This window comes from Gekko japonicus, unplaced genomic scaffold (genome assembly GCF_001447785.1).
Source record: "Gekko japonicus isolate JY-2015 unplaced genomic scaffold, Gekko_japonicus_V1.1 scaffold3317, whole genome shotgun sequence".
In the NCBI taxonomy this organism is placed as follows: Eukaryota; Metazoa; Chordata; class Lepidosauria; order Squamata; family Gekkonidae; genus Gekko; species Gekko japonicus.
In genome coordinates this window covers 78240-99711 of record NW_015162574.1, presented here as the reverse complement: position 1 = coordinate 99711, position 21472 = coordinate 78240, and the positions used below count along the sequence as shown (strand labels likewise).

Here is a 21472-nt window from a genome sequence, read left to right as displayed (position 1 = left end):
CCAAATTTATTGATGATGACTAAAATCAATCAGATAAAAGTAATGTAAGGATTTGTAAAGTCTTTTTCCATGTTATCTTAAACTGATTTAGATGAGACAGAGCAAGGAATTTTTATCTTATTCCAGTGGGAATGTTCATCTTGTATGCTAATGGCAAAAGGGCAAGATGACACAAAATATATGAATTTCATATCACAGCCCATATGCAATCAAGGATTTACTTCAGACTTTCAGTAAACCACACAGTTCATAATGGGTTTTCCTCATGGGTTATTTTCATCAGTTCTGCCCCAGCCCCCCATATTGCTTCGGTTTATCCCCTAAATGTCCACATGCATTTTTGTGCCTTTAATTTTCACACACACATACCATTTTTTCCAATTCTTTTGAGACCACTTTTACCATGATGTTTTTCTGGAAGTTGCTTTTTTCCTCATGTATAATGCTCCCCCCCCCCGTTTTCTTTGTACCATCCATCTTTAGCCCAGTTTTCAATTATTTGACTGTTTTGGTTCAACACCCCCTCCTGAAGAGGAGTGGTTTGTTTGTTTTGGTTTTTTAGGCACTAAAATATATCACTAGAGCATTGTAACAATAAAGTTAGCAGGTTCTCTGAATTCCCTTTCTCTTGCAGAGATATGCCTTTTCCCTTATAACTCCATAAGGAGAGGAGCTAGAGACTTACTGTTTTAAGAAAAGGGAGTATGTGTGCTGTGATTCCACTAATGCAAAGCCTCTGTGATGGACAGTAAATAGTTAATGCTGTAACCTGGTTTGAGAACCTTGAGTGATAAGGGATTTAAATGGAATTCTTCAGTTCAGAGAGTCAGTTAGGAGTAGCAGTTAAGAATTGAAAGTTGACTGGGAAGGGGGGGTTAAGGGAGTGAGAGGATCAAGAAAGATCCCCATTTAAGCTTGAAAGAAATAGCTCCTAAAAAGTGAGGGTTGATCCCTATCCAGTGGTTAAGAAGAAAAACTGGAACTTGTTTGAATGTTCCTGCCTTCACCAACTTGTGTCTGTGAGATAAAGAAGCTTATGCTTGTGTATTTAAGCAGAGACTGCCAAAAAAATCTCTCTCCTCAAGTTTTAAATATCTGTCTGAATAACAGAAACAGTTACTTCTTTGCGACAAATTGTCTAGCATTTATTTTTGTACAAAGTTATATCATTCCTGTTCCCTATTTACCTCAAAAGTCCTAAACTTGATTCATACATGACTATTTCCCCTCAAAGTTAAATAAAACAGATTATTTTTACAAAAAAATTGAACTATAATCAGCGTCTCATGTGCCATTATCAAACATACAGCCCATATGCAATCAAGGATTTACTTTAGACTTTCAGTAAACCACACAGTCGATAATGGGTTTTCCTCATGGATTATTTTCATCAGTTCTGCCCGAGCCCCCATATTGCTTCAGTTTATCCCCTAAATGTCCACATGCATTTTTGTGCCTTTAATTTTCTCACACACACACACACACACACCATTTTTTCCAATTCTTTTGAGACCTCTTTTACTGTGATGTTTTTCTGGAAGTTGCTTTTTTCCTCATTTTCTGGAATTTTCTTTTTTCCTCATGTATAATTCCCCCCCCCCCCCGGTTTTCTTTGTACCATCTACCTCTAGGCCAGTTTTCAATTATTTGACTGTTTTGGTTCAACACCCCCTCCTGAACAGGAGTGGTTTGTTTGTTTGTTTTGGTTTTTTAGGCACTAAAAATATAACACTAGAGCATTGTAACAATAAAGTTAGCAGGTTCTCTGAATTCCCTTTCTCTTGCAGAGATATGCCTTTTCCCTTATAACTCCATAAGGAGAGGAGCTAGAGACTTACTGTTTTAAGAAAAGGGAGTATGTGTGCTGTGATTCCACTAATGCAAAGCCTCTGTGATGGACAGTAAATAGTTAATGCTGTAACCTGGTTTGAGAACCTTGAGTGATAAGGGATTTAAATGGAATTCTTCAGTTCAGAGAGTCAGTTAGGAGTAGCAGTTAAGAATTGAAAGTTGACTGGGAAGGGCGGTTAAGGGAGTGAGAGGATCAAGAAGGATCCCCATTTAAGCTTGAAAGAAATAGCTCCTAAAAAGGGAGGGGTGATCCCTATCCAGTGGTTAAGAAGGGAAACTGGAACTTGTTTGAATGTTCCTGCCTTCACCAACTTGTGTCTGTGAGATAAAGAAGCTTATGCTTGTGTATTTAAGCAGAGACTGCCAAAAAAATCTCTCTCCTCAAGTTTTAAATACCTGTCTGAATAACAGAAACAAATTGTCTAGCATTTATTTTTGTACAAAGTTATATCATTCCTGTTCCCTATTTACCTCAAAAGTCCTAAACTTGATTCATACATGACTATTTCCCCTCAAAGTTAAATAAAACAGATTATTTTTACAAAAAAATTGAACTATAATCAGCGTCTCATGTGCCATTATCAAACAAAGACAAAAAGGAAGGGTTTTAGTCTCTCAGTTCCATAGACTGGCTCAGCATCTAACAATTTACATTCAAATGACTGGGTGGAACAACCAGAGGAAAACAAAGATGAAAAGGAAAAAGGGGCTGCTCAGCTAAGAACAATATAAAGTGAAATCTTGTGAAGGAGGGCAAAATTTTCATAGCCTCATTATTGAAGGCATGTGCAGAAGAAAACAAACTGACTCCATCTGTGAAAATGCAAAGGGATGATCGATGTGTGGAAGCACCATGTCCAAATTGATTCCAGTGCCTGTGGATCAACTCCCAAGAAACTCAGGACTAAGTCTACTGTGCAGAAAAGCCCAAATGTAATGCGTGTCTGGAAATTATCTGAGTTTCAAAAATTTCAGAATTAGATGAAAGTGATGCAACCGTGTTAATAATCCTTTTAGAGAATCACGTTCAAATTGAGAATGCTGCCCCGAGGAACAATCTTTTTCATGCCTAAAAAGCCCAGAATAATTACAGCAAATGTGGAATCTGAAGATCATCAAGAAGTTTAGTGTAAAGACAGGTAAACCATCCATGATTGTGAAAGATCCCCAAGGAGGCTGCATTTCCATCTTGCATCATAAACCTTCTCACTGAGAGAGAAAAAGAAACAAAACACAAACATCAATACCAATAGTGCAATCCTAAACAGAGTTCAAGGGAGTTAGTACAGTGTAACTGTTTAGGATTCCACTGCAACCCTTTTTGCTTTAGGCAAGTTTTTCATATTTCTACTAAATCTGTGCTGACCTGAACAGGTCTACATGGAATCCTACTCAAGTCTATTACTCTGAGCAGGGCTCTACTGGTAGCAGAAGCTCCTTTGCATATTAGGCCACACACCCCTAGTGTAGCCAATCCTCCAAGAGCTTACAGAGCTCTTCTTACTGGAGCTACTGTAAGCTCTTGGAGGATTGGCTAAACTAGGGGTGTGTGGCCTAATATGCAAAGGAGCTCCTGCTACCAATAGAGCCCTGACTCTGAGGAAAGTGTTCTTAGGATAGCACTGCAAGTCTCTGGTTATATGCAGAAGCCATACTAGATGTCAGCAACCTATTATAGGAACCCAAACAAAGTAAGCATTGACAATGTGGTCCACCAAGCAGGCAGAGACAAGATGACAAAGCTTTTACACTTGACGCCTAAAGTTCAGTCCTGACTAGAATAACTTTGATAACAGCAGTCCAGCACAGTCCAGCACTGTGAGGGAGCCTGAGCACAGCATTAAATAGAATGATAGACTTGAGAGACCTGAGATCTTTGCTTAAGTATGAAGTTCACTGGGGATAATCCAACCATCCTCCAAGCAGCCTTCATCCAGCCTAAAGTGCCTTCCTCCATCTTAAGCAACTATTCCTCCAATGGAAAAACCACTAAAGTTGGACCAAGTCTTCTTAGATTGGAGGAAGATTTCAAACCTGAGCCAAAACGTTGCTCAGTGAAGTTATCGGATAGGGGTAAGATCAACCCCACTGTGTGGTCATGAGCAAGTTATGGTCTCCCAGCTGTTGTGTACTGCCTTTTTAAGAAGCTATCCCAGCCTGCTCCCTGCTGCTCAGCTATTTTTTTGGGCTGTCTTGGGCAGTCCCTTTAAAGTTTAAATAGTGGAACAAGCACCTAATCAGGCAAAGGTCTCTACAGAGAAGTTGTTGTTGTTGTTCAGTTGCACAGTCGAGACTGACTCTTTGTGACCCCATGGACCACATCACGCCAGGCCCTCCTGTCTTCTGTCATCCTCCGTCAGTCAGACTGAAAAACTGAGTGGTTATAGGGCCTGGTAGATAGGGAATGATCCTTTGTTGTTGAGTCAGGTAGCAAGGCTGGCTTGGTTTGAAGATATGGCATGCATGCTAAGCAATGAGTCAGTTTTAAAAGGAGAAGCAGAGACAAGCCATTCATTAGAGCAAAAAAACAACCCCAATTAAGAAGTAACTAATGCTGTTTGGCTGAAGAAAGACAGGCTAGGTAAAGAAAGAATGGACATTGATTTTATAATTTGTGCAAACTCATTGTACACAGGGATTTTTTTTTAAAAAAATCTTCATTTATCATTCTGTGGGAACATTGCCTAAACCTAATATTCTCTCATTTGTGTGGAATATTTTGTTTTTTGCTTTCCTTTCTCTGTTCATGAAAGCAACAATTTGAGATTTTTTTTTAAAAAAAAGGTTTAAATATTGCTCTTTTATACTTGAAATATTAGGAAATGACTCTTAAAAAAACTGAGGAATGCCACAAGATATATATGGTCATTTGTACAAAGCCCACAAAGATGTATGTAGCAAAGGCATCCAGAAAGTTATATCTGGAGAGAAACAATAGTAGAGCAGGCAAATTATCACAGATAACAGGTGTTATGTACGTGGACCGCCACCAGGGGTCCGTGGACAGGCCTGAGCTTGGATCCTAGAACAATGGAAACTTCGGATCCTGGATCCCCCAGCCCCAACCAATAGCCACCTTGGCGGGACATTCAAACCCTCCAATGGGAGCGGGAGGTTGCTGGGTGGATATGTATATAGTTGGCCCTGTTGGCCGTTAAAGTCAGTCTTTGTCTGTGTTAAGTACAATAAACGTATGCTACAGTATGTCGTCATCCGAGTCCTCCATGCGGTGAACCCAGTACTTTTCAACAACATTGCCTATTTCCTAATTTTCCTATCACATGTTTCTGTGCACAATTCAAAATGCTTGTCAGTGTCGTAGAAGGGCCACCTCCTCATGTACTGCCTACCAGTTCAGATCCTCTTCCCAAGTCCTGTTTTCTGTGCCCCTGTGTGCAGATGTCCGGAGGGTGGCAACTAGAGAAAAGACTTTTTGCAGTGGTGGCACTTCACCTTTGACATCTCCTCCCCCTTTGAGGAATGCCTGGCATCTACTTTACTGGTTTTTAAACTCCAGGTCAAAACATTTCTTTTTAGTCAAGCTTTTAACCAAGGCGATTTGTCTTTTTCAGCTGTGTTGTGTTTTGCTCCTAGCCTGAGGATTCTTTCAGGGATATGTTAAAGCTGTTCAGCATTTGTTTTATGCTGTTTTAGGCCTCTGGCTTGTTCTCAATGGCTTTTTAAAACTATTGATCATTTATGTTGTTGTTATGATTTTAGGGTATTGTTTTTATTGATGAGCCACCTCAAGCCGGTCTCTGGAGCAGTGGCATAGTAATTCCCTAAACAAACAACCAAAAATATTTTTGGAAATACTTCTTATGTAGAAATTTGCATAAACTTCACTTGTTATTAGTTAAATATGATGAAAAACACATTTTTTAATCATCTCATAGCAAGAATCTATAATCAATTTTGTCCCCACACACTATATGCAGAAGAATAATATTAGTTCATCAGACATAAAAGATGAATTCTATGTCTTGTGTGAAACAGCCTATTTATGTCCTTCCATTTACTGAAGTCATCTATGGTATCCCAATTCAGCTGCTGTTGCCAAATGATTAGACGTGGGTAGCTACTCAGGATAGCGTCTTTTCCATGGGGGACCAGTGGCTGTTCCTGGGAGCTTGCCTGGCATTGTCTTCATTCTCATTTCAGTGCCAAGTGAAGAGCTTTTTATTTCATTAGCATTTGGTTAATGGTGTTCTGTTCCTTTTTAGATTTTTTCCCCATTCTCCAATTATAACTCCCTTACAGTTTACCTGTTGCATCACAAAATGTTTTTCGTATTTTTTCCACTGATTTGAAAAATGGTTTGTATTGCTCTGATAATACAGGGATTTTATTTTTATGCTGTTTTTATGCTACTGTACCTTATTCTGGTGCTGCTATTCACACTTCTTTTTGTTGTTGTTGTTGTTCAGTTGCACAGTCAAGTCTGACTCTTCACAACCCCATGGACCACATCACACCAGGCCCTCCTGTCTTCTGCCACCATCCGGAGTTTGCTTAATTTCACGTTTGTTGCATCGCTAACACTGTCTAACCATCTAATCCTTTGCCATCCCCTTCTTCTTTTACCTTCAGTCCTTTAGACTGCTACTTATACTGCTTTTATACGCTATGTTCCGGTGGAATTAATTATTTTATAATGCAGTATTGTATTGTGGATCACAACAAACTATGGCAGGTCCTTAAAGAGATGGGAGCACCAGACCACCTCACATATCTCTTGAGAAACCTGTATAAGGGCCAAGAAGCGACAGTTAGAATCGGATATGGAACAATTGATTGGTTCAGCATAGGAAAAGGAGTACGACAAGGATGTATATTGTCACCTTGCTTATTTAATATATATGCAGAGTACATCATGCGAAATGCTGGCCTGGATGAATCACAAGCGGGAATTAAGATTGCTGGGGAAAAGATCAACAACCTCAGATATGCAGATGATACCACTCTAATGGCTGAAAGTGAAGAGGATCTAAAGAGCCTCTTGCTCAGAGTAAAAGAGGAGAGCGCAAAAGTGGGCTTGAAGCTCAACATCAAAAAAACTAAGATCATGGCATCCGGCCCCATCACTCCTTGGCAAATAGAAGGGGAAGTCGTGGAAGTAGTGACAGACTTCACGTTCCTGGGATCCCAGATCACCGCAGACTGTGACTGCAGCCATGAAATTAAAAGACGCCTGCTCCTTGGGAGGAAAGCGATGGCGAACCTAAACAGCATGATAAAAAGTAGAGACATCACCCTGCCAACAAAAGTCCGCATGGTCAAAGCAATGGTATTCCCAGTAGTCATGTATGGCTGCGAGAGTTGGACTATAAGGAAGGCCGAGCGCCGAAGAATAGATTCTTTTGAACTATGGTGCTGGAGAAGACTTTTGAGAGTCCCTTGGACTGCAAAAAGATCAAATCAGTCAGTCCTAAAAGAAATCAACCCTGACTGTTCCCTGGAAGGCCAGATAATGAAACTGAAGCTCAAATACTTTGGCCACCAAATGAGAAGGGAGCACTCACTGGAGAAGACCCTGATGCTGGGAAAGATTGAAGGTCAAAGAAGACGGGGACGGCAAAGGATGAGATGGTTAGACAGTGTCATCGATGCAACGAACATGAAATTGAGCCAACTTCAGAGGACGGCGGAAGACAGGAGGGCCTGGCGGGAGATGATCCATGGGGTCACGAAGAGTCGGACTCGACTGTGCGACTGAACAACAAAATTGTATTTTATTGCTATTAGTTGTCTTAAGCATTTTAATGGATATACATATTTTAGATAAATAAATGAAAGGCTCATATAAGAAAATCCACTTTCTGATCTCTTTAAAACTATATGTATATTTCAAGTAGAAAGCAGAAGAACATCTCTTTCAAAGACTCATATGAACCCATTTGCTCACTGTTCATGCTCTGCCTTTATCATGATCACACCAGAGAACCCAGGAAAGATCTCACAGCAAATTAGAGCAGTTCATCCCTGTGGTTCCAGTTCTTTTCTAATGAACTAAGCACTTCAGAAATTTAGGTATGTTATTTGCAATTTATATCTTCTTTGGAGTCTAGTGACTTCTACCAGATATATGGGATATATGAAGCAACCTTCAAGCTCTTTAGGAAAAATAGACATTTCAAAACCATTTTTCCTTTCTTCATAAACCAGTCTCTGACTTGCACATCAACACACACAAATCCCTTTAGAGCTGTTTCCACTGTAGCAATTTAAGCTCACAGACAGACTTTTAAAAGAGATTGCATGAATGCCTCCATGTGGAAAAGGTATATGAAGGCCACAACATTCCCCAAATATACCTATGAGCAGAAGCTGAAATTTCTAGATGTGTGCTCAGAACATTACTAATTATGATCTGGTACTCGAAATACAGGGGGAAATGCATTTCTTACATTTAGAAGAAGGCTTTAAATTTGGTTCTTCTAGGGTCTGGCTGTTTTTGTCTCCTGAGCAGTGGAAGGCAAGAGGAGAGGAGTCAGTGGGGGGAGACGTTGGGTTGCCAACCTCCAGAAGGAGCCAGGAGTTTTCCTGCTATAACAATTTACCTCCGGACCACAGAGATCAGCTCCCCTGGAGAAAATGGCTGCTTTGGAGGGTGGACTCTGTGGCAGTGTACCCTGCTAAGGTCCCTCCCCTCCCTAAACCCCACTGTCCCCTAGCTCCGGCCCCCAAATCTCCAGGTATTTCCCAACCTGGAACTGGCAACCCTGGCAAGCAGGAGATAGATCAGTCAGTCAGTCAACCTTTATTGGCATACTTAAAATACAATGTGGATCACATTTTAAGGTGCATATAAAAATATAAGTATGTGAATATAAAATAGCCAACCCACCAGGAGTTGACAGATATGGCACCAGCAGGTATGGTGGTGGGGGGCTCTCCTTGCCTCCTCCGGCCCGTAGTGCTCTGGTGCTGGCCGGAGAAGGCGGTGGGGGGGATCTTCTTTCTTCTCCGGCCCGCAGTGAGGAGGAGGCGGGGGGCCTCTCCTTGCTTCCTCCGGCCCGTAGCGCTCTGGTGCTGGTCGGAGAAGGGGGCAGGGGCCTCTCCTTGCCTCCTCCATGCAGCAGTGCCCTGGCGCTGGCCGGAGGAGGTGGTGGGAGGGGCTCTTCTTGCCTCCTCTGGCTCGCAGCGCTCCAGCGCTGGCCGGAGGCGGCGGCGGCGGGGCCTCTTCTGGTCTCCTCCGGGCCTCAGCGCTCTGGCACTGGCCGGAGGAGCCCTGGCCGGAGGAGGCGGGGGGGCTCTTCTGGCCTCCTCCGGGCTGCAGCGATCCGGCGCTGGTTGGGGAGGTGGCGATGGGCCTCCCTGGGGCCGCAGCATTCCCGCGCAGCCTCGGGAGGCTGGCAACAGGCCGTAGCAGGGGAAGCTGGGGGTGGGGCTTGCCGCCGCCACCATTTTGGCAGCTCCCAGAGTGGCGCTCCGGCAAGCTCCGGCCCCAAAAGACCCCTGATCTCTGGTAAGGACTGTAATGCCTCACAGCACAATCAGTCTGACTGGAAGTATACACAGCTGGACCATAAGTGAAACAATGCTGTTATTGCTGCTATTGGCAGTAGATACCTCACCTAGGAACTACAAAAGGCCAGTGCCTCAGTTGGTAGTAGCCACAACTTCAGTCAGAAGTACAGGACCAATGGTAAAGGCCATTGCAGAGCTCTGACTAGACAGCCCAGTCAGACAGGACAGACAAATGACATGATTTGAGATAGAGGATCCTGAAACATAATGTAGCCTGGAATTCTATTGGATCCCACTGCTACTTCCTGTGACAAATGTTTATGGTCTTGTGAAGTACTGGCCGGCAGCCCCAAAACTGTTGCTGACTGCTGGGTCAGACCCTGTTGCACTGTGGTGAACTGGTTTTTGTGCAGTGGCTGCTCAGTAATGAGTCACCAAGTGGTGAGTTGTGGAAGTTGTGTGATAGTGAAAAATCTGTTGGTTGCTGCCAGACCTGGAACAACAAGTCCTCCTGGGGGGGGGGGCAGGGGCAGATTGGGAGATTAAAACTGCCCTGGAAATGGCCCTGCCCTCTTGCCCTTTAGAGACAAGGGTTAAAGGCTGGCATTAGTGAGGGCATTGGTTTCTTGAATGTACAATCACTGCTTCTGTTATGTTAGGTTGTTTTGCCTGCCAATTTATTTTTTAGATGTCAGATTATTCTGGAAACCTGAGGATTTTCTCAGTTCCGTAGAAAGATCTCCCTTGTCTGTTCCTGGCTATAGTCTCTGGATTTAAGTATCCATAGATGGGTGCTCTCCCCCCCCCCCCGTGTGTGTGTGTGTGTGGTTTTTAAAACAACCACAGACCACTCACAGTTAGGCCATTTGCATGAATACTGTCCTGGAAATTTTTAATTGTGAAATAATTCCTACATAGCATTTCCAGATGGAGGGGTTCCTCATATGATTTTTTTAAAAAAACAAACAAAAAACAAACACCCTGTATGTGCTCCTGTTTCTTGAAACAGTGGAAATACAGAAAACAGCCATTGCTGCCTCAGTTGTCTTACTTAATTGTGTTAAGCTTGAGAACACTTGGACAAATATTCTCATCTTTGAGAGCCTAACTTTCCGTTTTGGAAATTTAGATATTTCTTGCATCACTTTTATAGTTTCTATGACAATAGTAGCCAAAGGCTTCTTATTACCTTTATTTGAGAAAAAAGAGCAAAAAGGCCTAAGAAGTCATTTCTAGGAAGAGTCTCTGACAAGTCCGTTTTACTATGGCTTGAAGTACGTGCTGCTGGCTAGATAGATGTTTTCTAGGTTAATTCTCTTAGGCCTGCGTAAGTAAAATAACCATGCTGCCTTCAACAGTTAGAGAAGGTTGCCTGCCACTGGTTCCCCTGGCCACCAGTAGGGTTGCCAGATCCAGGTTGGGGATAGAGCCTGGGGAGAACAGGGACCTCAGGGGGGGTTGATGCCAGTCCACCCTCCAAAGCATCCATTTTCTCCAGAACTAAACTCTAGTTAGGGAGATAAACTGTAATTCCAGAGTATCCCCGGGTCCCACCAGGAGGCTGGCATCCCTACAGTTAGACCATTTCAAGTAGGCTATTTTTGTTACATCTGCTGCCCTGGTGAGGTACCATTGCTGCTACACATTCATTGATACATAAGAGATCTCCTCTCGTGTAGCTGAGTAGCAAAGTATATATAACTTTTAAATAGTGCCTGTTATTTGGGGCAATTAAAAATTAAAAAAAAAAATCAGTGGCCGCTTTCACAAATAACTGATAAGATAGTAAAACCTTAGTAAAAAAAAATTTTCCCTGGCCTTCCTCTAAGGAACTCTGGGTAGTAAACAGAAGATGCCCCAGGAAAGTACTTTAGGGGAAATGTCAGGAGCAGCTTCAGCAGAGTATATAATGGACCCTCTACAAGCTGGAGGCATCAGACTTGCAGCTGTCCTCCCCCTGATGCTCCTCTACATGTCCTTCAAGTTCTGTGTGGATTGTACTTGGGAGTTCTGAGTTATGGTCCCCCCAAAAGGTGCCTCCAGAAAAGTTTGGGCGCAGATTCAGGAGTGTCTAGAATAGACCCCGGGCAAGGTAACAACATCAAACTGACAGCAGACCTTCTTGGAATACTTCCTGGGATGGCCAACCCCTCTACTCCCCCAGGCCCAGGAGCCACTGTGCAGTTGGCTGCATCCCTTCGACCCATTCTCTCACCTGTGATCAGTGTGAGAACAGGAAGGGCAGAACCTGGTTCTGGAAAACTCCCAACCCTCCATCATAGAAAGCAGAGCTGTTGCAGTACAGCAGAGCTGTTACATAGACAGTAGCAGGAGAGGTGGGGGGGCGGGTAGAAAGGCACACAATAGCTAAGTCCCTGTGCTTAGCATGAGGGCAGGAAGAGCAGAACCAAATCCCTGGTTCCAGAAAACTCCCAAACTCCCAAACCCCCACAGCAGACAGCAGAGCAGATCACTAGCAGGATAGATGGGGGGGGATAGAAAGGCACACAATAGCTAAGCCCCTGTGCTCAGCATGAGGGCAGGAAGAGGAGGAGGAGGAGGAGACTGGATTTATATCCTGCCCTTCACTCGGAGTCCCAGAGCGGCTTACAAACTCCTTTCTCTTCTCCTACCCACAACAGGCACCCTGTGAGGTAGGTGGGGCTGAGAGCTCTGACAGAAACTGCTCTTTCAAGAACAGCTCTGACAGGACTATGGCTTGCCCAAGGTCATCCAGCAGCAGCTGCAAGTGGAGGTGTGGGGAATCAAACCCAGTTCTCCCAGATTGGAGTCCACACACTTAACCACTACACCAAACTGGCAGAACCAAATCCCTGGTTCCAGAAAACTCCCAACCCCCCACAGCAGATAGCAGATCAGATCAGTAGTAGGAGAGGTGGGGGGAGGAAGGCACGATAGGTAACCCCCTGTGCTGAAAGAGCCCAGAGTCCACCACTGCATCCAAATCCCAACCCCCAGCAACAGACAGCAGATCAAGCAAACAGAAAGCAATGCAATGAATCAGCTCTGCTAGCTCCGTACCTCTCTTTTGCTTCACCAGCCAACAAAGGAGTCCATAGACCACAATGGGAGCTCTCTTATTGGCAGCCAGCAGTGCCTGTTAAGCTTTGGAAGGCTCCTATTGGTGTTTCCAAGGCTGGATAATTCAGTGGGGGTTGAATTCTTGGAGTTTTGCCTTGGAGTTTTGTAAACAGTTTAATTTATCATGGCCAATCTGTCTCTGCTCACAAACCACACTAAAAGTTTGTGAAAATTCATGACAGTAGAGCTTCCATGGACATTGTTTCATGGACCACGCACTAGCCAAAATTTGTGAAGAATTTTCGTTTGTGAGCCAGTTCGTGCTCATGCCTATTCACCCAACACTAGCAATGGTTGGCAACTGTAGCAAAGACTCTCTTGCAACAGGAGAGAGCACTTGGTATGGTGTCAAGTTAAGTGAAAGGTTTAAGTGGGGGGAAAAAGCTAGATTGCCAGAGGGCCTTTTCCTGCTTTGCTTCCTTGAACATTGGATGAATTCTTTTTTCTCTTTTCCCAATGTCTGTGTGATGTTTCTTTTGTCTTAGTGAAGGAAAAGGACACCTCTTCACTAGGGCTTATTTCACTTTTCTCCCTGACTATACACCCTCCTTTTCTCTTGGTTTTATATGTCCTCTTTTTATATTTAGTTGTTCTTTAGATGTCTGTGGGGCTTGGTCAGGGGCCTTGGTGTGGCTGTCAGCAGGGGGAAGAGTGAGCTGCACCAATGATCCAGAGTGCCTTGCACTTGTGGATTGTAGTATCCAACTCACAGTATCCAGCCCATACCCCTATTATATATCTCTGTGGTTTCATTGGCTTAAAATAAAGGGAAAGCCGTGGCAAAGCTTTTGTGGGAGATAATATCCCTGTTGACTCTGAATGACGTATATTGTTCATAATATTTTTACGGTCAGTTTGTGCTGGGTTTTGCCACCATCTATTCCATACAACTCAAAAAATGGGCTTGCTGACCTTCTGATAGTGAAGGACCCACCACAAGGGCCTTATTGCTGGGTGATAGGAGGGAGAGCCTAGAAACATAGTGGGGTCACACAGTTCCCTGAATCCAAACTTATTCTATAGATGTTCATTTTATACGTCTATAAGCAGCATGGCCGGGTGACCTTGGGGTGGTCAAACCCTCTTAGCTTACTTCACAGAGTTATGTGAGGATAAAATGGGGAAAGGAGAACCATTTATGCAACTCTGAGCTCTTTGGAGGAAGGGTGGGATAAAAATGAGCTAGACAGACAGTTGTCAGGGATAAAAAATACGAGGAAGAAATGTTATTCCTTCTAATGAAACTGCATGTAAAATACCATTCTGTTTATTCTGTCCTTCCTCCCTCACCAAGTTACAAAAAAGCAGTGTGACCATGGACAGTGGAACTCATGTGTTAAATATATTACCCTGTTCCTACAGGGTAGGTGACTGCAATCTTTTCTAGTAATTTTTTTTTTTAAAATTAACTGCACCAATATATGTCATGTTTTATAACAAGAACATTCTCTATATTAATCTTTTATATGCTCACTATCTAGAAGAAATATATATGTTGTAGAATTAAGACAGCCCTTTGAGATATTAAACCAATAGTAGAATTAAAAACAGTTTTATTATTTTAATAGGGGTTTTTTTTAACAAAAATGTATTTTATAACTAAATTTATGAAAAAGGTGGTTTCTTAAAATGTTACTGGAAGATGATGCAGATTTAACTCTTCCGTTTCCTTGGCATATCATTTAACACTTAGGAGTTGTTATTGGCATTATTACAACTTCATATATTTACTGCTTAATTGGTCTGCCTATAGAAAGGGTGGGCTTAGACATTCCAATATCATGACATATAAAGGTTAAGTACCATTTCCAGTAATTTCCTTGCAAGGAGTTTTAAAGTTTCGGGGGCGGGGGATTAAAACTTTTTAATGCTGTTGCTGACTAGTGTCTTCTAACTTTAAACTTGAGGATACATGTAGTGACTCATTTTTTAAAATGTGTGTGTGTGTGTGTGTGTATGAGAGCAATAGGGAGAACAGCATACAACACAACTACATTCAGTTGCTTGCTTATAGATGTCCATATGGCTCCTTAACTTCAAGGACCTTTGCCATGAAAGTGTTGCTATGGTTACTGGTTACTAGTGCAGGGTGTATGCCATGACACACTTGTCAGTTTCATTTAGTTTAGTTTAGTTGATTTATAGCTCACCCTCCCCCGCAAGTAGGCTCAGGATGGGTAACAACAACAATAATAATGCCCCCCCACATTCCCCCTCAGGATCTCAGGGGAAATGGGCTCCCTCCTGTCTGCCTGCAGTCCAGCCTCATGCACCCAGCCATCCAACATCTTCCTTATGCAAAAGTCCACTGTGACTTTGCCAAACCTCCCAGCTTTGCTCTTAAAAACCAAGGCCAATAGCTGGCCCCAATGGACCACACCGCCATGTCTTTGCCTCTCAGGTGCACACAGTACTGCATCAAGTGTGTTACTGGTATTGGCCAGAACTGACAAAGTCCTACCTGCTGCATAAAGACATCGAACTGCTGCTGACCTGCATGGCTATAGACCCTTCTGGTGCTGGGCACCAAGGCCAGCCCTCTCGCCCTCTCAGCCTCAACCCTCCATTCTGCCATAGTTCCTCAGACATCTGGAATGGCTAGGGGTTGGGTTCCAGTGCCAGCTGATGGATCTCTCCATTTGTTGATGAGACAGAGCATCAGCCACCCCACTGCTAACCCCTGGGACATATTTAGCCATAAAAAGCTGGCCTGTAGCACGGTGGGGATTTGGGGTCAGAGCCCCCCCCCACATGCCCTGTCCCCACCTGAGAATGCTAGGCACCCCCATCTCCCAGTGTGCCTACCCCAAAAGCAGAAGGGAGGCTGGGGAAAGAAAGGGAAGCCACCCTGCAGGTTCTGGTCAGTTTTACTCCAGTGGTTCAGCTGTTAGGTTTAACAACTGAAAGGAGAGAGTGAAACTGACCAGAAGTGGCAGGGCAACTTCCCTTCCCTTCCCCACCCTCCCTGCTGCTTCAGGGGGCTGGGGGAAGGAAAGGAAAGCTGCCCTGCCATTTCTGGTCAGTTTCATTCCTTGACAAATAACTGTTAGTTCTAGAGGGGAGTGCAATACAACTCAGGTTTGCTTCAGGGGGCTGGGGGAAGGAAAGGAAAGCTGCCCTGCCGCTTTGTGTCAATTTCACTCCCCCTCCAATCAGCGGTTAGATCTAACAGCTATTAGTCAAGGAGTGAAACTGACCAGAAGGGACAGGGCAACTTTTCATTCCTTCCCCAGCCTCCTCTCAGCAGCAGCTGGCAGGCTGAGGAAGGAAAGGAAAGCTGCCCTGCCGCTTCTAGTCAGTTTCATTCCTTGACCAATAGCTGTTAGGTCAAACAGCTGATCGGAGGGGAGTGAAATACAATTCAGGTTTGAAGAGCTGCAATTCATGTTTATTTTATTTTATTTTTAATGTGATGTTGTGTCTGCCCCACAAGAAAAAAATATGCCCCACAAGAAAAGAAAACAAACCCTGGCTACAGGCCTGATGAAAAGTATATTAAAATGAAGACAACACAGTGTGAAGACCTGTACTAGCCTCATAACCCTGGGAGACTTGGACGTCAGCGAATTATTCACATAAACTGCTGCCAAATTGTCACACCAAATGTGCACCATGTGATTAGCCAACTCCTCTGCCCACAGCCACGCTGCCACCACAAAAACCCAGAAAAGTCAGATCCATAGTTATGCCTGCCTCAGCCCAGGCAGCTGGCCAATCCTCCGCACACCACTAACTGCGAAAGATTACCCCAAAACCAAGGGATCTCACCATGCAAGGCATAACCTGGAGTACCACCTCAATTCGCATGTCATCCCTCCAGAAGGAGACGCTGTTGAATGAAGCCAAAAAACTCCTCCCAGACTTCCAGGTCCACCCTCATCCCACTTGGAACTCGTACTCTATGGTGAGGAAGCCAAAGTCCAGTCATGGCATCACACAACCTCCTAAGGAAGGCCCTGCCTGGTACCGCCACTTTACATGCAAAGTTCAGTTGGGCTACCAACTGGTGCAGTTTCCCCAACTTTGTCTTACTTCTCCCCTTGAATGAAAGGGTCCTAGCCCGCAACTCCTCCACCTTCTCCCTATGTAGCTTAGAAGCCTGCCTCCGTGTATTCAGTTCCACATCCAGAAATGTCAGGACCATCCCAGGCCCCTCAGTCTGCTTATGAGCCAGGGGAACCCTCAGCTTCTCAGCAAAACTAACAAGACTGGCTAACAATCTAGCACACTGCCTTGTGCCCTGTGGTCCCACAAATGGTGGGCTGTATTGACCAACCCCGTCTGATAATGGAGAGCCCATTCTAAGAAGGAGCTGAAATGCTCAAAAGCCACACACAAAATGGAGCACCCCATAAGCAGGACCCTGTTCATGTAAAAGTGCCCTTCAAATACAAAACCCAAGAACTCAAAGTCAGACGGGTGCACTGGTAGGAGGTGGAAGGCAGATTTAATATCACACTTTGCCAACTCTGCCCGCATCCTACTCTGCCACACCATATGCATGGCCTGATCAAAGGACATATACCAGACCAAGCACAAGTGCTCCGGAATTCCATCATTTATTGATTATTTCTGTGTGGAATTACAGAGGAGCCTTCTGTTGGTTTTGAACACATTCTTTGGGTAAAATATGCTTAATTGTTATGAGCAATCTATTGGATATGTGCCTATACTTTCTATTGGGTTATGACCACTAACCCTTCTTTGTACTTCAATGAATGTGATATACAGTTTTGAGCCTATATAGTTGTGAATTGTGGATGGTCTTCCCTTGGTGGGTGTTACTGGTGGCCCCCACAAAGGGGGCACTCATGTCGGTACTTGCAGGGCCACCATCCACACACCCCATGAGAGCTGAACTCCCAGCAAAGCAGGCATTGTTGAATCCCCTGCCCGGGCATGGGAGACTGAACTACTGGAGATCCTGTTCACTACATGTCCACTGTTGGACCACTCCCTGCCCATGTGCCTTGCCAGCAACATAACCTGCATCCACAATTGCAGATGGATCTGATCCCGGCATAGTGAGGGATTTATGATCCCTACCCACACAGAAAACTCCTTATCATACTGGAGCCATGCAGGTCCTGTGATATCCGAATACTCCCAGTATATTATGCCTAAATACCGAAATAAGGATAGTGCCCACCAGGGCTGGGCCCGTGCCACTACACCTGTATATATCAAGAAACCTGGAGGAGGAGGAGGAGGTGGTGGAGGAGATTGGATTTATACCCCTCCCTTCACTACCTGAAGGAGTCTCAAAGCAGCTTACAATCTCCTTTCCCTTCACCTCTCTACAACAGACACCCTGTGAGGTAGGTGGGGCTGAGAGAGCTCTTTTGAGAACTGTTCTTGAGAGAACAGCTCTGAAAGAGCCATGACTGACCCAGCATCTGCATGTGGAGGATTGGGGAATCATACCCGGTTCTCCCAGATTAAAGTCCATACTCCTAACCACTAAACCAAACGATGTCCTATCCACCCTATGCCTTTTCCACTTCTCCTTATCCCTCTCCTCCAGGTCCTCCTTGTCCTTCTTCTCCAGCTCCCAAAACAGAAGAGTGAACATGTCCACATACTCCATCCTGCCTTATTTTATCCCAGGTTATTTTTAGGGTCTGAGAGATCATGCTGTGTGGGGGCTAGAAAAAAATGGTCACCCACGTCAGCTTATGGATCACCCCTTCTGCCTGCACAATCAGTGTTTCAGCAATACCAGTTTCCTTTGAACCCTTCTCAGTGCCACATGAAGAGGCAACCAAATTATTGACTTGGCCCATATTATGATACCACTAGGTTTCAGCAATACCAGTTTCCTTTGAACCCTTCTCAGTGCCACATGAAGAGGCAACCAAATTATTGACTTGGCCCATATTATGATACCACTAGGACAGGAGGGATGGACAAATGTGAGCTGTGGATTGGAGTCCAGATGACATATTATCCTTTCCCACACAACAATTGTAACCAAGTTGCAAGTGAAGAAATTGAAAAATGGACATTCTTGGTAGGGTTGCCAAGTGGGGCTTACCTTGCTGGCGGGGGACTCCTTGGTGGATCCTGGCGCGTGCGCATGCGCGCGCCGCATGCACGTCACAGGGAAGTGGGGGCCTGATTCCCCGCCGTCGGGGAACAGGCCTCTGGGGTGGGAGGGTTTCCGCCCCCGGGGGAATGGAAAAATGGACATTCTTGGTGATGACCTTTTGTCTAGAACTAAGGAAGGAACAAAACACTGGAATTCTATGATTATTCGTCTTGTGTGTTAGTGTGTGTGTTTTAACTAAATGCACCAATGAAGGTTGATTATTAAAGAAGGAGGCATGGAGAGGTGGGCTATTTAGCTTTTCCAATGACAAAAAAATGCTCCCCTCTCCCCGACTGCTGGTACCTTGCTGATGTGAAAGCTGTTTGGGAGATAACTTTCAGTGGGAAAGTTTTGTGTCGGTCAAATATTAAATCGTTTCCCTCCCCTCTCCCCCATTCCTCTCTCACACTTTAAGTTGCCCGCCAATTACACCCTGTTTAACAAATTGTTTGTTGAAATAATCACAGAAATACAGTTCATGTTCAGTTCTGACCATACATTATTTCTTGAGTTACTGCATATGTTTTGCTCAGGTTGTGGTACAAATGCACTTTGGTTCACATTGCTCCTTCTTGTCTGTAATCGAACTAGAGTTCTCAAGTCTAGGTTTGGAAATTCCTTGGAATTTGTGGGTGGAGCCAGGGGAAGAGAAGGACCTCAGGCAGATATAATGCCATAGAATCCACCCTTCAAAGCAGCCATTTTCTCCAGGGGGACTGATCTCTGTAGTCTGGAAACCAGCTGTAATTCTGGGGGTCGCCAGGCACCACCTGGAGGTTGGCAACTTTAATTGTTGAATGTTGTGGTTTAATCTGTTATGGAAGCTGGATATGGTGGATCCTTTCTTAGCTCAGGAGTGTGGAGTATTGAAAAATGTAATATGTAGGACTGCCAACCTCCAGGTGGAGCCTGGCATTCTCTTGGAATTACAACCTATGTCCAGGCTACATAGATCAGAGATCTTGCAGGAAATTGTAGCTTTGGAAGGCAGACCCTAGGAGAAACACAAGTCCTAGAATGACATCACATCCCAAACTCTGAGCTCCCTTCCCATCCCAAACTCTGCCCTTCCCAGGCCTCACCCCAAATCTGCAGGAATTCCCCAAGCCATGGTTGGCATCCTAGATTAGATAGGTAAAGGTAAAAGTTCCCCTTTCTTGAAAGCCAGTCAAATCCAACTCTAGGGTTGCAGTGCTCATCTCCGTTTCAAAGCCGAAGAGTCAGCGCTGTCTGAAGACATTTCCATGATCATGTGACCGGCATGACTAGACGCCAAGGCACACGGAACGCTGTTACCTTCCCACCGAAGCGGTACCTACTTATCTACTTGCAATTTCTTGCTTTCGAACTGCTAGGTTGGCAGGACCACTACCCTAATGCATTTTGCTGCTGTTTCCACAATCAATGTGGCACAATCTGAGAAAACTGTAATTTACCAACAGGTCAGACCTCCCCTAGTGATCTTTTATGGGAGCAATTGCAGGAAGGGGAAACAAACAAACAAAGACAAAGCCAATGTGAGCAGCCCTACTACCTTTGCACTTTGTAAATTACTGAAGCAACATCAGAGATCAAAGTTCTCAGCAACAGACTAGTAGTTGTTTGTCAGGCTGAGTGAAATTTGTGCAACAAGCATCAGGCAGCACTGGCATAATGCGAAAAGCACATATCTTCTGACTTATATCTTAATGGTGACAAAGTGTGCTATAAATCACATTGATGGGATTCAATAATAAATACCCTGTATAAGGGTATCAACTCTCAGTCAGAGGTAAGATTGATCTCTGATACAGTAGGTAAATTTTAACATCAGTCTAATCTGCCTCTTTGCCTCCATAGGAGTGCCATAGGGGAGGCACTGAATTTTGTTGTGCTGTGTGAGCCGCCCAGAGGAGCTATATTTAAAGCCATTTCACAGTTCCATTAAATCCCCAAGGTTGCTAAGCATTTAAGGGGAAGTCATAAAATTTATAGCAGACAGCAAAGCATAATCAATGGTTTCATTTTGACAATACAGAATTTCCCAAACAAATACTGCTTGTTACATCGGTTTGATGCTATTTCTAGGGTTGACCCGGCAAACAGCAGGAGACTGGGAGCAGCAGGGAGTGGGGGGGGGGGAGGCACCATCAGGTGACAGCATGACATCATTTCCAGGGAAAACCTGGAAGTGATGTCACATTTCTTCAAGAATTGCTGGTAAAACCATAGCATTTCTGGTGATTCCTAGAGCAGATTGACATCACTTCTTGGTTTTCCCTCTAAGTGACATCACGTCATTGCCTGACAGTGATGAGGGATGGGGGAGCTCCTGTCCCTGGCAGGAAAATGGCATCCCTAGCTGTTGCCACTTGTCACCCCTTGCTTAAAAATAAACTGGCCATCAAAAATAAACTCGTACATATGAGGTGAAGTCTATGCTTGTGAAACAGTGCCTGCATATGTGGTATCACATACGTAGTAGTAATATTTACACAGAATATTACTTCCAAGACTGGCTTACTTTTAGTGCCATCCTAAACACAGCTGCACCCTTCTAAGCCCACTGACTTGAATGAATTTAGAAGGGCATAATTTTGCTTGGAATAGAACTGTTTGTAACAGTTAACAACAACAACAAGAAGTATCGAACTGTTATGTTCATGTGAGACAAACAGTGCATGCCGAAAATCAGAATTCTGCAATGCGTAATTTACAGATAGTTACTTTTTTCTCGTATTTCTCTCTCTTCTGGTAGTGATGGGGAAAGGAAAAAGATCTGTGCATGATATCCAGGCTCCTCCCCTAGATGTCAGCCCTACAATACTGCTTTTCAGATTGTAATTAATAATCTTGCTGGGGAAGGCAAAGTTCATCTAAGGAATCTTGCTGACAGTTGAATCTAGTGACTATTTCCAAGAGCCCCTACAGTTGAACTGTAACCTGCCACACAGGAGCTACCCTCCCTCTTGGGGGGGGGGG

The 21472-nt window shown here is 44.2% G+C and overlaps 1 protein-coding gene across 1 annotated transcript in view; it reads left to right on the top strand.

The window, feature by feature from the left end:
* Positions 1-3737: 3737 nt before the first annotated feature.
* The window catches only part of LOC107106303 (kynureninase-like), a gene marked incomplete at its 3' end in the record, with an annotated part of 86474 nt that continues 68739 nt past the window's right edge, over positions 3738-21472 (top strand). The window contains exon 1 of the mRNA XM_015406433.1: positions 3738-3924. Coding sequence (XP_015261919.1) covers positions 3738-3924 — 187 coding nt within the window. The remainder of the gene's footprint in view (positions 3925-21472) is intronic.